General features: G+C 37.9%; 1 protein-coding gene and 2 long non-coding RNA genes across 4 annotated transcripts; 1 reads left to right on the forward strand and 2 right to left on the reverse strand.

Annotated features, from left to right (window-relative positions):
- Window positions 1-16: 16 nt before the first annotated feature.
- On the forward strand, window positions 17-12,251 carry LOC127140276 (uncharacterized). Of its 2 annotated transcripts, XR_007810762.1 has the most exons (6): window positions 17-551; window positions 743-811; window positions 7,361-7,434; window positions 7,534-7,595; window positions 8,410-8,477; window positions 11,431-12,251. It is a non-coding gene; the product is annotated as an uncharacterized LOC127140276 (long non-coding RNA). The 2 variants fall into 2 exon arrangements; XR_007810761.1 differs by lacking the exons at window positions 17-551; window positions 743-811 and adding an exon at window positions 3,450-3,635.
- On the reverse strand, window positions 8,353-16,488 carry LOC108899148 (uncharacterized). The gene is made up of 6 exons (XR_001963521.2): window positions 16,285-16,488; window positions 15,511-15,570; window positions 14,709-14,759; window positions 13,134-13,596; window positions 11,473-11,937; window positions 8,353-8,436 (listed from the first exon to the last, which is right to left on the reverse strand). It is a non-coding gene; the product is annotated as an uncharacterized LOC108899148 (long non-coding RNA).
- A 993-nt stretch (window positions 16,489-17,481) lies between these two features.
- LOC108898783 (doublesex- and mab-3-related transcription factor B1) lies at window positions 17,482-19,106 on the reverse strand. Its single transcript, XM_051069222.1, has 3 exons — window positions 18,593-19,106; window positions 17,573-17,817; window positions 17,482-17,493 (listed from the first exon to the last, which is right to left on the reverse strand). The coding sequence occupies exons 1-3, from the start codon at window positions 19,104-19,106 to the stop codon at window positions 17,482-17,484; spliced, it is 771 nt and encodes a 256-aa protein (XP_050925179.1).
- Window positions 19,107-19,765: the final 659 nt, after the last annotated feature.

A 19,765-nucleotide genomic window follows, 5' to 3' on the forward strand; every position in this document is an offset into this window, starting at 1 on the left:
ACATCCCTGATTTTTTTTTTTTTTTTTGATAACTGACTGATAACACTGTGCAAAGTCTGTGCATGCTTTGTAAAACAAATAAATGAAAGAAGAGCAGGCCACAATAGACTCTAGACTTCCAGAATATCAGACCCATCTGATCTTTTTATCTCAAACATATTATCTGAGTTTCTCAACAAAAATACTGAAGTACTCCTTATGTTTGAAGTGACTGAGATCTGCCCAAGGCAGTCTGCTGTTAGTTGTGTTGGTATTCCAGTTTGTCAGTAAGAATGTTAAGTCTAATAGTAATCTAGATCCCACCCAGACACTCCTAAAACCCTGCCTTCTTGCTATGGTTTCACTCACGCTATGCATTCACACGACTGACAGTAAAGACACAGATCCTCTAATGGTAATGCTTGAGGGTCGGACTGGGGACAGGTGAGGGTGGGTTTGAAGTTTTCATCACATGCTTCAATAAGAAAGGATCCAGTGTTTGCAGTGTTGAACTTGTTCTGCACACACACATTCATACAAGCATCTGGTGTGTTTCGTCTGTGCTGACTGATGTGAGTTTTTGTCTTTGGCTTTTCTTCAAACAACATCTTGAATCGAGCATCAGCACGCTTAAGATACTGTGTGACCAAATCTGTGGCCCACATGTGAACCCTTTGTTGCCTAATTTTACATTTAATGGTATAAATCTGCATCAGACAACACTGTACTTACCCTGACTCCCTGCTCTGACTATATTTTTCAGAGTGAAGACTTGGCCTGTATTCATCAAACTACAAAAAGGGAAACTATGGACAAAAGTGAAAAATAAAAGGTAAAATTCTACACTTTTACTCCTATACATTAACCTCTGAATGTTATTTATGAAATTTCTTATGTCTTAAAGGTAATCTTAAATTTAATAGCACATCAGTGATTGGTTTAGAATGGATTACAGAGGATTGCAGCACACACCTACTGAGACATGTTTAGGTTGATTATACAAAATATCAGCAGTCATGATATTACTATCATTTAGAATAAAGAATATTTTTCATTTATTTTGTTGGTGATAACTTTCTATAGATCTGGATTGTCTGCACTTGTTTCTGGGGTGCTAAATTGACATATAATATGATTTGTCTTAATAGGCAGAGGAGGTTTTTTCCTGTGTCAGATTGTTTTCCTTTCTGTTTCCATTTCAGTCAATTTTCAGTTATTTCATCCCTGTTTTGGTCATTTTGGGAGCTGCAGTTTTAGCATATTTTGTCCACCCCATTTATATCAATAAAGGCAAGACTGTTGTATTAGTTTTAATTAGGTGTGCTCAATAAACTGGCAACTGGGTGTATATATTTATTAGAGATTTCCCACAAACAAAATAAACTTAATTATGATTTTAAATTATGTATGTTTGTTCAAATATGTTAGGTGTAGATGAATCTCTGTTTCTTATCTGATTGGCTGCTATTGCTCTGAGTGGACATGTGTTCAAGCACTTCAGGTTGTTTTAATCTTAACATTTATCCCTAGCATCGGCTTGTCAGTCAGTCATGTGTAATGTGCTCTGACTTGCCCTAACCTGTAGGAAGGTGCTATACAAATAAAGTTTGATTGAGCGCTCTTAACTGTCACTGATGCAGTTTGCTGTAGTCAGCAGTAAGTTACTTGATAACTGTCTTTCTACACACTGGGTGAAGTTTGCTCTTTAGAGTTCTCTCAAATCAATTCAGTTTTATTTACATAGCGCCGAATCACAACAATCTCAAGGTGTAACTGTAGTTAGAAGTGTGATAAACAGGTCCTGGTGAAGTCAGCCTGTCAGTTGTCCACTTTGGTTCAAATCCTCAAGAACTACTGGATGGATTGCCATTAAATTTTGTACAAATATTCATGATTCCTTGAGGATGCATCCTACTGACTTTGATCCCCTGACTCTCCCTTTAGCGTCACCATGACGTTGACATTTGTGGCTTTATGTGTTATATATTGACATTTATTAGTGGGATTATTCAGACAGTCACGCTGCCCTCAGGATGATTTGTAACCATGTCATGGCCTGTGTGATCCCCTGTTTTTGTTTGCAACCAGAAGGAGAGAGAGACAAAGAGAGGAAGGGAGCTGAGGTGACTCATTACATTACATTGAAGAGTTCTCAGAAATTCAGATGTCCACAGTGCCAGACAGGACACACAATCCTACACTCTTGGCAGCTACACTTAGTGAACTCCTTGAAGTTGCTGATGCCAGTGTGAATCAGCCTAATGAAAATCCCACAGCATGGTGAGGGCAGAGAGGTGTGGTGTCACACTGTACACCTCCTCCTGGAATCCTTCATTAAGCTCCAACACTCTAGTGACAAATATCAGTAACCAGCACAGGGTCAGTGTGATATACTGTATTTACTGCTTAACTTTAGGTTTATAGTGAATACAGGGCCTTATGTTTTATGTATCCCAGCAGGGTTTTGATGCTGGACCACACCAGTAATAATCTAACTTTGTACAGAGTGCCATAGCTATTTTAAGAGAATCCTCCAGTTTAGCACCCTGGAATTATTTTTCCTTTCACTCCCACCAGCACTGCCTTGACCCAGCTCAGTCAACAGGTGCAGTGACTCAGTGGAGAAACTATGCAAACTGCTGATCTGGGGGGCAATCAGCACACTGTGCTGTACTTTTTCTGTTAAATTCTGTATTATAATTAGAATAGTTATGGATGTGTAAAAAAATGAGAAAAGGAACCTTAATAATGGCATTTGTATAATTTTTGTATAATTTTACTTCTAACTTGATGTTTTTGTAAATTCAGACTAGAGACAGACTGACATGTGAAAGTACAGAGATTGCCCCCCCTGGTGGGGGAAAATGAAAATGTACCTACATCTAAGCGCCCACCTCCATGGGTATATTATGGCGACCCGGATCCGGTGTTGATGTTGTGTCTCGGGAACGAGGATGCTTGACAGCTTAGAGCAAACGCTGTGTGGTGTGTACAATTAAAGGTAAAACTGATTAAATGACTCAAAACCGAGCCTTCACTTTCACACATTGATAACTGATAAATGTAGTTGCATTTATCAGTTACTCACCTTTGTTCTCCAACGTATTTTTTAATACATATATATATATGTTACATGTGGTTCATGTCCAGTTTGTCATAAAACAGTCACTAATACAGGAGTTTCACCTTCAAATTTTGTGCACTGATGATTTTTCTGGCGTATGGCTGTCCGCCATATCTTATAGTACATCTATGGCTTCTTTCCGTCTTAATTCATCTTTACGGTGGATGAATTTTAAGACCAATCAGAGGCGGCTGCTAGGCGGGACCAGAATGGCCCGGCCAATCAGAGTTTTTCTGCAAATGTTAGCTGACGTGTGTCGTTATTTGTCACGACGTGGCTTGTCATTGGCTATGGCTTTCTGGGAGGAGCGTAGAGAGGCGGAGTAAGATTTAAACCATGTGTGGAACGTTGCTTCTGTTTGCCAGGGCTGTGAGAAAACGTCGTTACCAGAGAGGTGTGGATGCCAAAGCAAACTATGGAGGTGCTTTTTGTCGTTACCGAAGAGGTCTGGACGCTAAAACAAACTCTGGAGCTGTGTTTTTTTTGTCGAACATGAGTGAAACTGGATGCTGAACACAACTGCGGCGCTAAGGTAAGGTAAACAGTTAGCGGCTAGCGTTAGCATTAACGTTATCGAAGAGCGGTGAACGTGCATAGCCTTATTGCATTAGCCTTATCCTGTAATGATTTTTAAAAATTCCATTTTCAGTCATTTCTATCGCGTGGGTAAGCGTGTGTTTGTGTTTCTGTGACTAAAGGGTCCCTGACATGATTTGTGGAGGGTGATAACTGTTTAGTTGTTTGTTTACACCTCCGTTTGCATCTCTTTACATTTACTTTGCAGACATTTTACTACTTTGTAATTTTGTGCTGCCAGTTTGGTCATTTTAAGCCAATTTATGGCGGATTATCATGTCGGTATGACCATTTTGTGGTGGTATTGCATCGTTTGTGCGTAGCTGGCTGTGTAAATCTATAGCTTCTGTGTGGTTGTTTTGCATCGTATTGTGTCTTTGTAGTTTTGTGCCTATTCCAGCTCATTAAACGTCTTTCCAGTGGTGACAGTTAAGCATCTCATTGGAATCATTTTGCGTTTACCTTGTTTTGTGTGTCTTTGCAGATTTGTGGCAGTAATCTGTCCGTAGCTGTTCCCCTGATGTGTATATTGTATGATTAGAAATTTGTTGGTGGTGACTTGAGCTCAGTTTTGTGTTGAAAACTAGATTTAATGTCCTCCAGTTTCAAGCCTTAAGAGTAGGTCACAATGTAGTATGAGCTGAGATTACTGTTCAGGGCCCCAGACCCACTTTTCTTCTAGTAGCACTGGTGCTCCTGACCAGAGGTTGCGCTACACTTTTTCGTTGTCTGTCATTTTGACTGACAGGGTCATAAAAATCCCGTCATTAATCTATTTTTACCGGTCACTTTAATTTTTTGAATTATAATAATGACATTCAGTTGCATTTAATTTTAATTCATTTTTAATTAATATTCAGTCCAAACAAGTTGAACAAATAATCCACACCGTGGACAAACACATCAAGCAGAGGAATATGTAACTTTTTCTCTGCAGTAACAAAAACAACTGACTGTGTGGCCGCAGTAGTTACACAATGAATAATGAACCTGTGGCCTAAACGCACAGTCTCACACCTTCCTCCTGGTCCGCATGGACTTGAATCGCGTGCCCGCTTGCGCGTAATCAAATGTCTCAAGTGGGACTGCTGCAGAGGATATTGTCATGAGGTTTTGGACTTTTTCCTCGCACAGACGACTTCTCATGGCTGTTTTGATGTTGTTCTGGAGACTGAATCCGCGCTCTGCTGCCACACTGGAAACTGGAATTACAAGCGCCACTTCAGCCAAAGTTTTGAAATCAGGGAACATTTCTCCAAGTGAAGTGATAAGAAGTCCGTAAGACTCTCTGAACGAGGGGTTTCCTGATCCTGCAAGCACCCGCTTCAGCGGTAGGAAATCCCGCAGCATGCGCTCCTTCTGCACCAGTGGATCAGCTGCACCGGTCTGTGACCCGTAGTGGTCACAGACGCGCTCCAAAGCCTCCTGCACCACCCGGATAGCGAGATGCATTGAGTACGGTGTCCAGGTCAGAGATGATGCTCAGATGCTCCGATGGGAATCTTTTTTTGATTGATTTGGTCACCTCCGCAACGTACTCTGTGCGTAAAGATGAACATGTCTGCGCGTCTACATGTGTCAGTGTGACACCACAGAACCTGCCGTCTCGTGAGGCCTCGTTGAATTCATTCTCCGCCTCACCTGGACCATTCATCAAGTCTTCCAGGCTGGCCAGTGTCATGCTCACAACAGGTGAGATGAACGAGATATTGACGTCGTCTTTTTGGAAGATGAGATTCATGCGGTTCACCACGGCCAAAACGTCAGTCAGCAAGTGAGTCAAAGCAGTGAACGTGTATGTTTGAAGCCGCTTTCTGATGCCCTTTGCTACCGGGCAGTTTTTCGCATCTTCCTCCTCCCTCAACTCCGACACCACAGCAGCCCAGTTGGCACGTGTGCCCTTAACTGCCCTTTCCAGCGACAGCCGGCGTGTAGCCGATGGTTGTTTTAGGCTCAGCAGGTCGTGTTCACCCATTTCTTTTTGAAGTTCATTTAGTCTGTAAGTTCGTATGGGGGAATTCTTGTAGTATGTGTATATGTTATTAAGAGTGGTGACATATGCACTGACTTGACGCACAGCCGTGGAGGCATCACGCGCAGCAAGCGCTGTCCTGTGCGCACCACAGTGAATGTTTACGAGGAAGGGACAGTCATTCTGGCGCAACTGCTGTGCTCCTCCGGCCTCTCGACCCACCATCACATTGGCTCCGTCACTTCCAAGTCCAACAACCCGAGCCATAGCGACCCCACGGCCCGACAGCACATCTTTTATTTTTGCTGTGATGCATTCAGCAGTGCCAGAGGGAATTGCGTAATTGCCGATAAACGCAGTTTCAGGCTCCCCTTTCTGTTGAAGTGTCAGGTATGTGATTAGCATTTTCTCCACTGTGATATTAGTGGTTTCATCTACTATTATTCCAACATATCTGCTGTTGGCGATGCGGTCATCAATATTCCGTCACCGTTTTAAAAAAACGGTCAATGACGGAAAATATTCGGTTAACGAGAACCCTGCTCCTGACTGAAAACTTTAGGAGCACCAGCCAAAAAGTTAGGAACGCTGCTTAAATACAACATTCAACGCAACAAATTCTGATATTTTCCATGTTAACTATATTACTAATGCTTTGATAATAAATAGATTATAACAATATATTGTTTAATTTAAAGGGGAAAAATAAATAAAGAAAATAAAGTTATCCTTCACATTTTTAAGCGTGATCCCACTATGCACAATAATAAATAATAATCACAAAATATCACTGGTCAAACCAGACGTATAGTGATTTGAACAGTGATTTGCAGTGTGTATAAAAAAAGATGACAAAAAAAAAACAAAAAACAAAAAAACGCTGATATTTTGATCTGATGTTTTAGCCCTAATGTATTCACTTCAAAACTCAAAGTGTGATTGTCAAGGTTCTAGTGTTTAGTTTTCAGTGTTGTATTGTTCTACACTGTTCATGTTCTGGAAGTGAACTATTCTTTATTAAATCAGGTTATTTGTTTTTTAAGTGGTGTACTTGTGTTTTCCAAGTTTGCTGGTTCAGCCTCCGCAGCCTGGACAAAAACACCAGCTCTCACCTGACAAACAGAAAAGATTTACCCAGCCTGAAAAAATGTGTTGATGAGCTGAATTATTAATGTTAGTAACAGTGTTATTGCTGAAATCCTTGGTATTTAATACATTTAGTATTGAATACGAACTGATTAATCATGTCTGTAAATTGACACAAAATAGTACTAGTTATAATTTTTCAAACTCAAAATAGTTGTGAGTTGATTTTCTTGCTGTGGACTTAAGTATAATTAATATAAATAAAAGTACCACAAGTTAAAACCCTGCTTTGTACTTAGGTGAAAGCTTTTATTATGCAGTTCACAGTAATATACATGATTCCTCCAGTGATTAGTTGACAGTTAATATAGAAATTGAAGATTTAAGATGATCATTCTAGTTAATTTTTTCCCAAATATTTATTGATTCTTAAAGATGTGATGCTTTTCTTGTCATATGTGACAATAAACAGCCCATTTTCTGAGACACTTTCTGTTCGGAAAATGTTCTGGTTCAGCTGTAATGTTGAATATTTGTATTTTCATGGTTAAACTGTTGATGAGGAATAGGTCATAGTGTATTGAACTTTTTCCTTTGTATGTTTCTCTTTTTATTTCCTCCAGATGTCACCACTTCGTCCACAATCACAGAGTCTTCGTACAATAAAGTTCTTTGAAACCAGGGCTGAGGCCTCCAGGTAATTCACAAAAATTCAATACCCAGAAACACTTGCTTTTATTTTGATGTGTTAAAAGTCACATCTTTATATTAATGTTTGTTGTGTTTTTCCCCACAGGATTCAAACTTCAAACATTAAATCATAGAGAGAAGAGACAGATGTGAAGACATTTCCAGAAGGTCAGTGTTTATTCTTTCAGTCTGACTCTGTCATTACCTCTGCTGCAGTTTGACACTTCACAAACCTCATCTGGAACCAATAAAAAATAGAATACAACTTGTTTCGTGAGTCCTTGAAGACAGGCCATTTGATCAACAAAAAGCTCCAGTGGCACAAACATGAGAGAGCAGAGAGAGCATCTTATTTTGTCATGATTTGAAACTGAATTTTATGCATTTGTTGATTTTCTTTTTTAACCATTCAAATTTAGCTGGGTAGTTGATAGCATGTTTTTCTGTAGTGTGACTAACTCAGAACACCATTAGTATAACTGCTTTACACAGACTTTAAAAGTATATATATGTCTAAACAAGTATTAAACCCATAAAAAACATAGAAAAAATACATTTTCAGAATGCTTAAAAATAGGTCTAAAAATTAAAACATGAGACTTGTTACATTTTTTCTTTAAATAAAATGCAATAAAATGATTTGTGTAACAGCTACAAAATAGAGAAATGCAACCCAAAAGTTTAGAAAGACACTTTATTTTATTCCAGACAACATTTGACCACAAGGAAACACTTGTTAGAGTTAGGGTTAATGTAGTTCTGAGCACATTTTCCAAAGAGGAACATGTCTACAAAACACCTTGGTGATCATTTAACTACTTATGATACAATTACTAAATAGTTGTATTATAAGCTGTTGCATGTTCTCAAAGGTGTTTAATAGTCTTTGGAAGATGTGGCCATAACTACATCAAGAGGTAGGCTGTGGTAGGGGTTGTTTATCTAGCTTTGTAACACTTTTGTTTTCTTTCATCCACTTCAGGTCTTCAGCTGCTGTCGTCTTCTCTTCCTGCAGAGACAAGAACATGCGTTGATCACAGAAACTGAGCGGTAAATCTAAAATATTTTAGGACATTTTTTGATGTTTTGATGCCTTGCTATATTATGACATGCTGCTTAAGACGAAGGAACTAGCTTACCTTTGTTTTCCACAGACACGTTTGTGGGTCAGGTTAAATAAGTTAGTCATTTTGGTATTTTCCTAACTCAAACTGCAATGTTGTGTACATATTATCTTGTACATATAATGCCCGTTTCTATTTTTGCTATTGCAACAGTGAAATAAATGCATCTGAACTAATATTTGCTGATCTCTTTATGGATGCATGTATTCTATGAAGAGTTTTAGCCTCGTTAGAAATTTTAATTGAATGCTGCAAGTAGACAATATTTGTCATCTCTACTTTACAAAACAGTTGAATTTTCTACTTTCGAATTCAACTCAAAAGTTATACTATGACATTTTCTGACGATTTCTGAAGCCTTACTATGACCTTTTTTGACGCCTGGTTATCAGTACGTTTTTTGACATTTTTTGATGGTTTCTAAAGCCTTTAAGTCTATACTGATGGCATTTTCTAATTGACTCCCTATATATGACATCTAATGAAATTTTCTGACCGAGTATTTCTTGAAGCCTTGGCATACTATACTATGACATTTTTTGACATATTTTTGACAGACATATTTGACTAATGACTATTTTTTGACGCCATACTATACTATGACATTTTTGACATGACGCCATACTATACTATGACATTTTTTGACTATTTTATGACATGACTTCTTATACTATGACATTTTTTGACATTTTTGACTATTTTTGACGCCATACTATACTATGACATTTTTTGACATTTTTGACTATTATACTATGACATTTTTGACCTATTTTACTATATACTATGACATTTTTTGACCATTTTTGACGCCATACTATACTATGACATTTTTTGACATTTTGTGACTATTTTTGACGCCATACTATACTATGACATTTTTTGACTATTTTACCATGACTTATACTATGACATTTTTGACTATTTTGAGCCATACTTTACTATGACATTTTTGACTATTTTTGACGCCATACTATACTATGACATTTTTGACATTTTTGACCATATTTACTTGACGCCATACTTTATACTATGACATTTTTTGACCATTTTTGACGCCATACTATACTATGACATTTTTTGACCTATTTTACACGACTATATACTATGACATTTTTTGACCATTTTGAGCATACTTATACTATGACATTTTTTGACATTTTTGACGCCATACTATACTATGACATTTTTTGACATTTTGTGACTATTTTTGACGCCATACTATACTATGACATTTTTTGACTATTTTTGACGCCATATACTATATTACTATGACATTTTTTGACATTTTTGTGACTATTTTTGACGCCATACTATACTATGACATTTTTTGACCATTTTTTGATGCCATACTTTACTATGACATTTTTTGACTATTTTACACGACTAATTATACTATGACATTTTTTGACCATTTTTGACGCCATACTATACTATGACATTTTTTGACTATTTTTGACGCCATACTATACTATGACATTTTTTGACCATTTTTTGATGCCATACTTTACTATGACATTTTTTGACTATTTTTGATGCCATACTTTACAATGACATTTTTTTTGACCATTTTTGACGCCATACTATACTATGACATTTTTTGACGCCATACTTTACTATGACATTTTTTGACCATTTTTGATGCCATACTTTACTATGACATTTTTTGACTATTTTTGACGCCATACTATACTATGACATTTTTTGACATTTTGTGACTATTTTTGAAGCCTTATTATACCATGACATTTTTTGATTATTTTTGACGCCTTGGTTATGGATACATTTTTTGATGATTTCTGAAGCCTTACTAGGACATTTTTTGATGGTTTCTAAAGCCTTATTATGACATTTTCTGACGCCATACTATACTACAACATTTTTTGACCGTTTTTGAAGCCATACTATACTATGACATTTTTTGAGAATTTTTGACGCCTGGTTATCGATACATTTTTTGACAATTTCTGAAGCCTTACTATACTATGACATTTTTAGAGAATTTTTGATGGTTTCTAAAGCCTTACTCTACTATGACATTTTTTGAGTAATTTTCATGCCTTACTATACTATGACATTTTCTGACGATTTCTGAAGCCTTACTAGGACATTTTTTGATGGTTTCTAAAGCCTTATTATGACATTTTCTGACGCCATACTATACTACAACATTTTTTTTGACCGTATTTTGAAGCCATACTATACTGTCATTTTTTGAGTTTTTGACGCCTGGTTATCGATACATTTTTTTAACATTTTTTGACACCATACTATACTATGACATTTTTTGATGATTTCTGAAGCCTTACTATGACCTTTTTTTGATGATTTTTGACGCCTGGTTATCAATACGTTTTTTGACATTTTTTGATGGTTTCTAAAGCCTTACTATACTATGATATTTTTTGACCATTTTTGACACCTTACTATACTGTGGCATTTTTTGACCCCTTAATACACTATGAAATTTTCTGACGATTTCTGAAGCCTTGCTATACTATGACATTTTTTGACCGTTTTTGAAGCCTGGTTATCGATACATTTTTTGATGATTTCTGAAGCCTTATTATACTATGACATTTTCTGACAATTTCTGAATCCTTACTATATATACTATGACATTTTCTGACGGCATACTATGACATTTTTAACATTTTTGAAGTCTTACTATAACGAGATATATTTACTTTTTACTTTTACTATTTAAACTGCATTCAGTAACGGGTTACTTTGACTATTATATCTTACTTCTGATATTGCTCACTACTTTTACATTACTTCTATTAATAAGGATTATTTATACATTATTGTTATATTGCAGATTACTTCTGTTTTTACACTTCTGATATACTGAATACTCAACATAAACATTTTAATGTCAGTGCTCTGTTGAGACAGTTGACGTAAAGCTGTTTGTGAATTACCTGGAGGCCTCTGTCCTGGTCTCAGTGAACTACTTCATTGTACGAAGACTCTGTGATCGTGGACTACGTCTCTGTGAACGTGGACAATGTCTCTGAGATTATGGACAAAGTCTCTGCGATCATGGACAACGTCTTTGTGATCATGGACGATGTCTCTGAGATCATAAACGCTGTCTCTGTGATCATCGGCAATGTCTCCATGATCGCGGTCAATGCCGTCAAATCGGTGACCCCCGTCTCCGCCGATTCTATCGCAAGGTCTCTACGAAGCATGGGACAATGTCTCTGATCATGGACAACGTCTCTCTCATCTTTGACAAGGTCTCTGTGATCATGGACAACGTCTCTGATCGTGGACGATGTCTCCCTCATCCTCAACAATGTCTCTCCGATCATGGACCATGTCTCAGCGATCGTGGACGACATCTCTGTGAACGTGGACGGTGGTGGACGAAGTGGTGACACCTGGAAGAAATCAAAGAGAAACATACAAAGGAAAATGATCAATACACTGCTACCTATTCCTCATCAACAGTTTAACCATGAAAACACACAGAAATATTCAACATTACAGCTGAACCACAACATTTAACAAACATTACAGGCTGCTTCAGAAAATCAACAGTTAACTGTCATCACCTCCTGAACAACCAATGACAACAAATATTTGGGAAAAAGTCAAATGATTATTGATTGTGTGTCTATCAACTAACCACTGAAGCAATGTGTGTTACTGTGAACTGCACAACAATAATAAACACTATCAGTTAAATTTTGAATGCAGGATTTTAACTTGTGTTGTTTATTATACTTCAGTAAAAAGTCTGAGTATTTCTTCCACCACAGACATATACAGAATCATTATTTGACATTTCAACCTTTTTCTTATTAATACATATTTAAAATGTCTTTGTTTTGTGTTGTTTTCATTTAACGAATAACAGCCAAATTTATAAAGTTCTTAACAGCAGCTTATGTGAAAACTTTTCATTAAATAAGGTCGTTATAAACTGTGAAGATATTTTTAAAATCACCCCCTGACCAACAGTTAAAATGAACACACTTATGAACAACTCACTCCAATATTTTATTGTAGAATTGATAGTTTTGTATGGTGTCTAGTGTGTCTAGCACACACACACAATTTAGAATTTCTGATCTTGTAGGATCAAACTGAAGTTAAGAGATTTTTCAATCCCATTTTGATTGATCCTTAACAATAACATTTCACATTTTTATGCCTTACTATACTATGACATTTTGGCGTCTTACTATAACGAGACATTTTTACTGCCATTTTGGATTACTATTTTACTTCTGCATTGCTTTGATATTACTGATTACTTTTACTGTTACCTCTAGTATTAGATTACTCTTACCATTACATAATATTTTTCTTATAACATATTACTTCTAAATTTACAGATAACTTTTACTGTTGCAAACTACATCTAGTAAGAGATTACTTTGACTATTACATCTTACTTCTAATATTGCTCACTACTTTTACATTACTTCTATTAATAAGGATTACTTGTACATTATTCTTATATTGCAGATTACTTCTATTTTTACACTTCTGATATACTGAATACTCAACATTAACAGTTTAATGTCAGTGCTCTGTTGAGACAGTTGACATAAAGCGGTTTGTGAATTACCTGGAGGCCTCTGTCCTGGTCTCAGTGAACTACTTCATTGTCCGAAGACTGTGATCGTGGACTACGTCTCTGTGATCGTGGACAATTTCTCTGAGATTATGGACAAAGTCTCTGCGATCATGGACAACGTCTTTGTGATCATGGACGATGTCTCTGAGATCATAAACGCTGTCTCTGTGATCATCGGCAATGTCTCCATGATCGCGGTCAATGCCGTCAAATCGGTGACCCCCGTCTCCGCCGATTCTATCGCAAGGTCTCTACGAAGCATGGGACAATGTCTCTGATCATGGACAACGTCTCTCTCATCTTTGACAAGGTCTCTGTGATCATGGACAACGTCTCTGATCGTGGACGATGTCTCCCTCATCCTCAACAATGTCTCTCCGATCATGGACCATGTCTCAGCGATCATGGACGACAGCTCTGTGAACGTGGACGGTGGTGGACGAAGTGGTGACACCTGGAAGAAATCAAAGAGAAACATACAAAGGAAAATGATCAATACACTGCTACCTATTCCTCATCAACAGTTTAACCATGAAAACACACAGAAATATTCAACATTACAGCTGAACCACAACATTTAACAAACATTACAGGCTGCTTCAGAAAATCAACAGTTAACTGTCATCACCTCCTGAACAACCAATGACAACAAATATTTGGGAAAAAGTCAAATGATTATTGATTGTGTGTCTATCAACTAATCACTGAAGCAATCAGAAATGTTACTGTGAACTGCACAACAATAATAAACACTATCAGTTATCAGATGCAATATAGTACAAAATGATGACAAATGATGAAAATGACATGATAGACCACTATAAACTGAGTTAAAATGACCAGGATGGAAAATAGAATTACAAAGAGATGCAAAATGTTGTCATTGTATCATAGGCAGTAAAATGATGTTAAAAGCAGTTGAATGATCTTAAAGATGATAAATAGAGACATTTATCAAAGACTAACATGATTAAACATCTTTAAGATCATTTAGCTGCTTTATAATACAATTGTTAATGAAGTAACTGTATCATCAGAAAATAAGGAAAATGTGCTCCTAAGTACATTATGGTGCTGGGTGAGAACAAAGCATCTCCCATAGGTCAAACATCTGTCATTATCTTTGCTGTGGTTTGTTTAATTGTTGTCTATAACAAAATCATTAAAGGTTTCTTACTTCAGACTGCATTTTCCTGTTTTCCAATTTATGTCATACACATTATTTTGTTAGGCAAAAATGCCAAATATTCTCTCCTCGCAGCTTCTAAATTAAATATGCACTGTTCATTAAATTTACCAATTGTTTTCCCACATTACATGATTGTTACTGGAGGAATTTTATGGCAAGATTAAAATCCTTCATGTGGCTAGTGAATTTTAAGTTTTTAAGTTATCTTAAAGGTTTACAGATACACACATTTAAAGGTTTTACACATCTTTTGCAGCTACATTGTAGAAAATTTCAAATTTAACTTAGCGATGTTTGTTCCAGACAGGTTTTTAACTGTCAAACTGCAGCTGAGATAATGACAGAGGCAGACTGAAAAGAAATAAACTAACACTGACCTTCTGCAGATGTCTTCATGCCTGTCTCTTCCTCATGAGCTCAAATATTTGCTGTGTTGAAAAATCAGAAACAACAAACATCAGCAACTTTTAAACCATCAAAATAAAACACTGAGGGTTTCTGGGTATTGATGTTCAACTGTCAAAAGATGAAAAGTAAATGTTGGGATCCACAAAGAAACCAGTGTCTTAAGTTTAAAAAAAAAAAGGAATGATATCTTGAGGTAAAAGCTGTGCTCTTCTATCTCTGTGAGGACCAATTTGTTTTGTGTTTAAATAAGATGCCATCTCATTCAGTCACCAGTGAGAGCCAGAGAGAGTTGGAAAGTCCCTTATATCTAAACAAGCCAAGCTAACACAACTAGTTGTGACGTGAGGACAGCTATATTTGCACTGTATCATAAATGCTAAATTTGGGTGAGAGAATAAAACCAACAAAAATACCCTTCCATAATTAACAATCAAATCCTTCTATTTTCACATTAAGTATAGTTTGAAAAACCAATAACTGCAATCTAAATCAATCATATAAATCATCATATTAACCAAAAATACTTGAATCATTGAGAAAAATAGAGAAAATTACATGATTGTTACTGGAAGCATTTGAGATTTTATATTAACCTGTCACAAACAGTGTCAGAAAGGTAGGTTCAATCTTAAGTTGTGTCCTAAATCCTACACAAGACTCTCAGTGTAATAATTATCTTATGCAAACAGAAGAGCCAGATTAAAAAGTTTTATGTGCAGCTACATTACATATAAAATGACAGAGGCAGACCAAAAAGAAATAAACACTGACCTTCTTTAAATCTTCATGTGTGTCTCTTCTCTCTGTGATTTGCTGGTTGAAGTTTGAGTTCTGTGGAGAAAAATCAGTAACAACAAACATTAATATAAAGCTGCATCTATTTAAACCATCAAAATAAAATCACAGTGTTTCTGGGTACTGGGTACAAACTGGCAAAGGCAAAAAAGTATAAAGACAAATTTTGTAATTTTAAAACTATAATTTCCACTTTCAAAGCTCAATCTGAGGAGAACTGTGCTCAATCAAGTCACCGCAAACAAATTACTTATCACTAATATAAAAAACGTAATCACCAGATAGCCATAGACAGATTATTATCAGGTACAAGGGGTCTGCACCTGCATTATATCCCGAAAATAAACCGTAAAGAGGCACAAAACGACCACAAAGAGACAAAGTGCAGACCATACATAGATGTAGAACAGCCAGGGAGGGATTAAAATGGTCCAAAATGACCACAAAGGAACACGAAACGAGAACAAAACGGCAAAGAGAAGCAATATGTCTACAAAACGACTGCAGGCTAGTAAACAGACTACCAAGACATGTCTTTAGTTTTATCATCCGTTCAAGTTACTGGCCCATAACTCATGTTAAGCATGTTTAGTCAAATGAACACACGAACACATTCTTTCCCGGGCAACAAAAACAATTGAAAATGGAAATCAGGCCAAAAGTTATCACTAAAAGAGAGGGCTATGGCCATGGCATAGGCTAAGGCTAATGCTAACGCTCGCCGCTAATGTGTTAGCTCGTTAGCCTTACCTTCCGCCGCAGATGGTGTTCGACAAAACAGCTCCAAAGCATGCTTTAGCATTCACACTTCGTCAGTAATCAAGTTTCTCATGGTGGTAAGAAGACGAAACATCTACTCAAACGTTGCTTTTACTCCATATTTTCAGTCGTTTTTTCCGACTTCGTCTGTCCACCGCATGGATAGCCCACCACTCCGCCATGTTTCCCTCACCCAGCCAGGTCGCGCTCAATGACGACACACATTGCGACCGATGACACACGCCAGCCGATGTCGGCAACAAAACGACGATTGATCGACTGATTCTGCTTCGCCTAGCAACTGCTCCTGAGTGGTGATTGTGTTCGAGAGCGACTTCGACTGAGTTCGCCTCACTTGGTAATCAACGTGACCTGCTGGTGAGTGCTGGGGTGGATTAAAAAAAACGATCATGGTAAAGTCGGACACCCTCTCTGCACTTCCTGTGATGTGAGTGAGCTCAGAACAATGGCTTATCTCGCTGGGTTTAACTTGTATTGTAATATATCGAATTCATTGTGGAATCTACCTGAGTGTTCCCCTCAGTATGCCAGACTGTTTTGTAAACCTATACACAATTTATCCAGACGAAGATATGTTGTTAAACATTTCCTGGCCAAACACAATATAAAACACATATGAAATTAAATCTAAGTCATGTATAAAAGCATGCACGTGCTGTATTTATAACACATTTACCAACATTGAAAAATCTCTCTCCACATTAAAGGAGTTCATTTTGTTTATTACCAACTCTGAAAATGGACATACAAAATCATTTTCAACATTTTTTGTCTTTTTTCAGCTTGCTTCCTCCATCACCAATCCAAGCCTCTAGCCTTCATCAGCACAAATAACAAGAAACAAGTGTGCAGAACTTTCATGGAAACAATCAGCAAAATGTGCAGGTATGCAAACAATTAGCAACCTTTATTGATGGCAGAAATGATTGGAATCCCTTCCACTTGAAACAGGAATATCTGGAGGAAACAGTTTCATCTGTAATCTAGTCCCCCATATTCTCTGGCCCACTGTGTATTAATCCAGCTCCTCCATGACTGGCTCACTAAGTTTGGGCAGAGGAGGTTGTAGGTGCTGCCTCGAGATCAGCTCCTCCTGGAAGGCATCTGGGGGTGGGGGTGGTTGAAGGGTGAAGAAGACTGGTCTGCAGTCCTGACACAGAAATCAGTTTAGAGGAAGACCTGGATATTAACCACATGACATAGCAGCTGTTCATTTTTAATACAGCTGTATACTGTAGAGATATAAACATCCACTTACAGCTGGGGGTCCAGGCTCTGGTGGAGGTGGGTAATGCACTGCACTCTGCTGGAAGTGGGGGAATATCCGGGGTCCATGGAGGCCGTCATTGTAAAACCCAGGAGATACAGGTGGCAGCCATGGCATGTTGAACAAGAAGTTTGGAAATGGAACATAGCTGCTGGGGAAATGATTTGGCATCCTAAATGGAAAGCAAATTGCAGGCGAAGGTGGAGTCTGCCCTATTTCATCTAAGTAAGGGGCACCTGAAAGACAAGTGAAGACATTATTAGAAGCTAAATTTGAACAATACAAAGTTAAGTCAAATTTAATCTAAAATGACGAGGACATATATAATAACATTACTAGGGCTGCAGCTAACCATGGTCAGTTATTGTCTTAATTAATTGTTTTATATATGAAGAAAGCGTTGAATACCATCAAAATTCAGTCAGTGGTGAAAAGAGACTAATTTACTATTACTACTATTTACTCAAGTACTGAACTTAGATTTTCTGCTGCTTAAATTTCTACTCCCCCACACTTCAGAAGTAAATACTGCACCTTTTCCTTAACTGCTGTTATCTACTAAACATTAGTTACTTTGCAGATTCAGATTGGAAATATAAAAATACCATCAACTAATAAATGATGACACATTAATATAGGTTAAGATAAGACTTTTTTTTTATTCTTATGCTCAACTTCCAGGTTTTTGACTGTTGGTCAGAGAGAAAAAAATATTAGAATATGTTCCTTACATTCTTAACACTGAACAATTCTCTCTCGAAAAATAACAAATAAGTCTTTAAGGTGGTTTTTCGTGACATGCTGCACATACAGTAACGTTTTCATGATCTGTCAGCCATTTTCATTTTTTAACGGTTTAACGTTTGGCGCTCTAAGTTAGCCATAACCACTTGTGCTAAATGTAAATGTTTATCTAATAGTAATAACTTTGTCTTTACTTGGGGTTGTTTCAGTTCAGTGAGAGCCACTGCTTAACGTTTTAATCAACTCATTAAAGTGCCATTAACTTACTGAAAGGTGAACACGGTCCTTCTCCACTGGAAGTTAGGGGCAGCGCCTCTTTACTCTCCAAACCGGCCACAGGCTCTCCTCCCGCGGCGGGTCTGCTCCGGGGATTTAGGGGTTTCCAGGCGGTGGTGGTAGTGGCGACACTCCTTGCGGATCGGGAACATATCGGTCCAGATGTGGCTGACGGACAGGCGCCTCCATCCGGTGCCAAGGCGCTAGGTGTCCTCTCAGCCGCTGGTTTCCTCACGCTGACACCGATGGGGCCGCCGGGTCGCTGCTCTTTATCATGCGGTTTGCTCTGGGCTTTCTTCAGGTTTCGCTGGAGGGCCGTGATCCGTGTCCGCTGTGTGATGAGATAGCACTTCCAGCAGTTACATTTGAGAAAAGGGCAGTATTTCACATGTCCCTTCTGTGGGACGATGATCCCATGGTGGCGGCACCGGGTGCACTTTGGCTGCCTTGGCTGCTCCGAGGCCGAAGCTTTCGTCGGTTGTCCTGGACCTTTAGATAAGGACATGACAAAGTACCTAGCAGTTGTTTAAAAACTAAAAATGTTCTTTAAAGCGCCTGATTTTAAGTGTTCGTGTCCGCCTTTAGAGATCCAGAGGCCTCCCTCACACATTTGCAGTCGTGACCCAACCTGAACTTTGCGTAAAATGTATCATTTTCAGGCGTGGGAACATATGACAGACATTATTGGCCCATTACCAGAGACCAATGAGACCAATCAAGAGCTGAATACCCCTTACAGACATTACGTGTTGCATTGTTGCTGTGCAGACCGGTCAGATGCTGTGTGGGAAAGTTTTCTCATGAGCAACGACGTTTGGCAGATGTTAAAGGTCAGTGTGATACAAAGTCATACCTGGCTAGATAGAAAACTGATCATTATGTTTTAGTTATTGTGAAGCACAATGTGTAGTGTTTCTCTGTAGGCCTACAAATGCACCTTCTACTACTTAAGAATTATAACACAGGTCCTTGCAGTACCTGGATGTTATGCTGTTGTTAGTGCCTCAGTCAGCCTGCAGGGGGCAGCTACTGCTTAGTTAAAGGGACACGCGCAGTGGTGGAAGTATTGAGATCCTTAAGTTAAAGTACCAATACAGCAATATTAAAATACTCCATTACAAGTAGAAGGGCCTACTTGAAAAAACCCTCTTAAGTAAAAGTACA

Source organism: Lates calcarifer, linkage group LG3 (assembly GCF_001640805.2).
Source record: "Lates calcarifer isolate ASB-BC8 linkage group LG3, TLL_Latcal_v3, whole genome shotgun sequence".
In the NCBI taxonomy this organism is placed as follows: Eukaryota; Metazoa; Chordata; class Actinopteri; family Centropomidae; genus Lates; species Lates calcarifer.

What these genes read in the sequence shown, in the direction of transcription:
- LOC108898783 (XM_051069222.1), bottom strand. Translation starts at nt 19,106, where the DNA reads ATGTCCTTATCTAAAGGTCCAGGACAACCGACGAAAGCTTCGGCCTCG. An exon ending in AGGACCGTGTTCACCTTTCA is followed by an intron (nt 17,818 to 18,592) that starts GTAAGTTAATGG and finishes CTTGTCTTTCAG; the next exon opens with GTGCCCCTTACTTAGATGAA.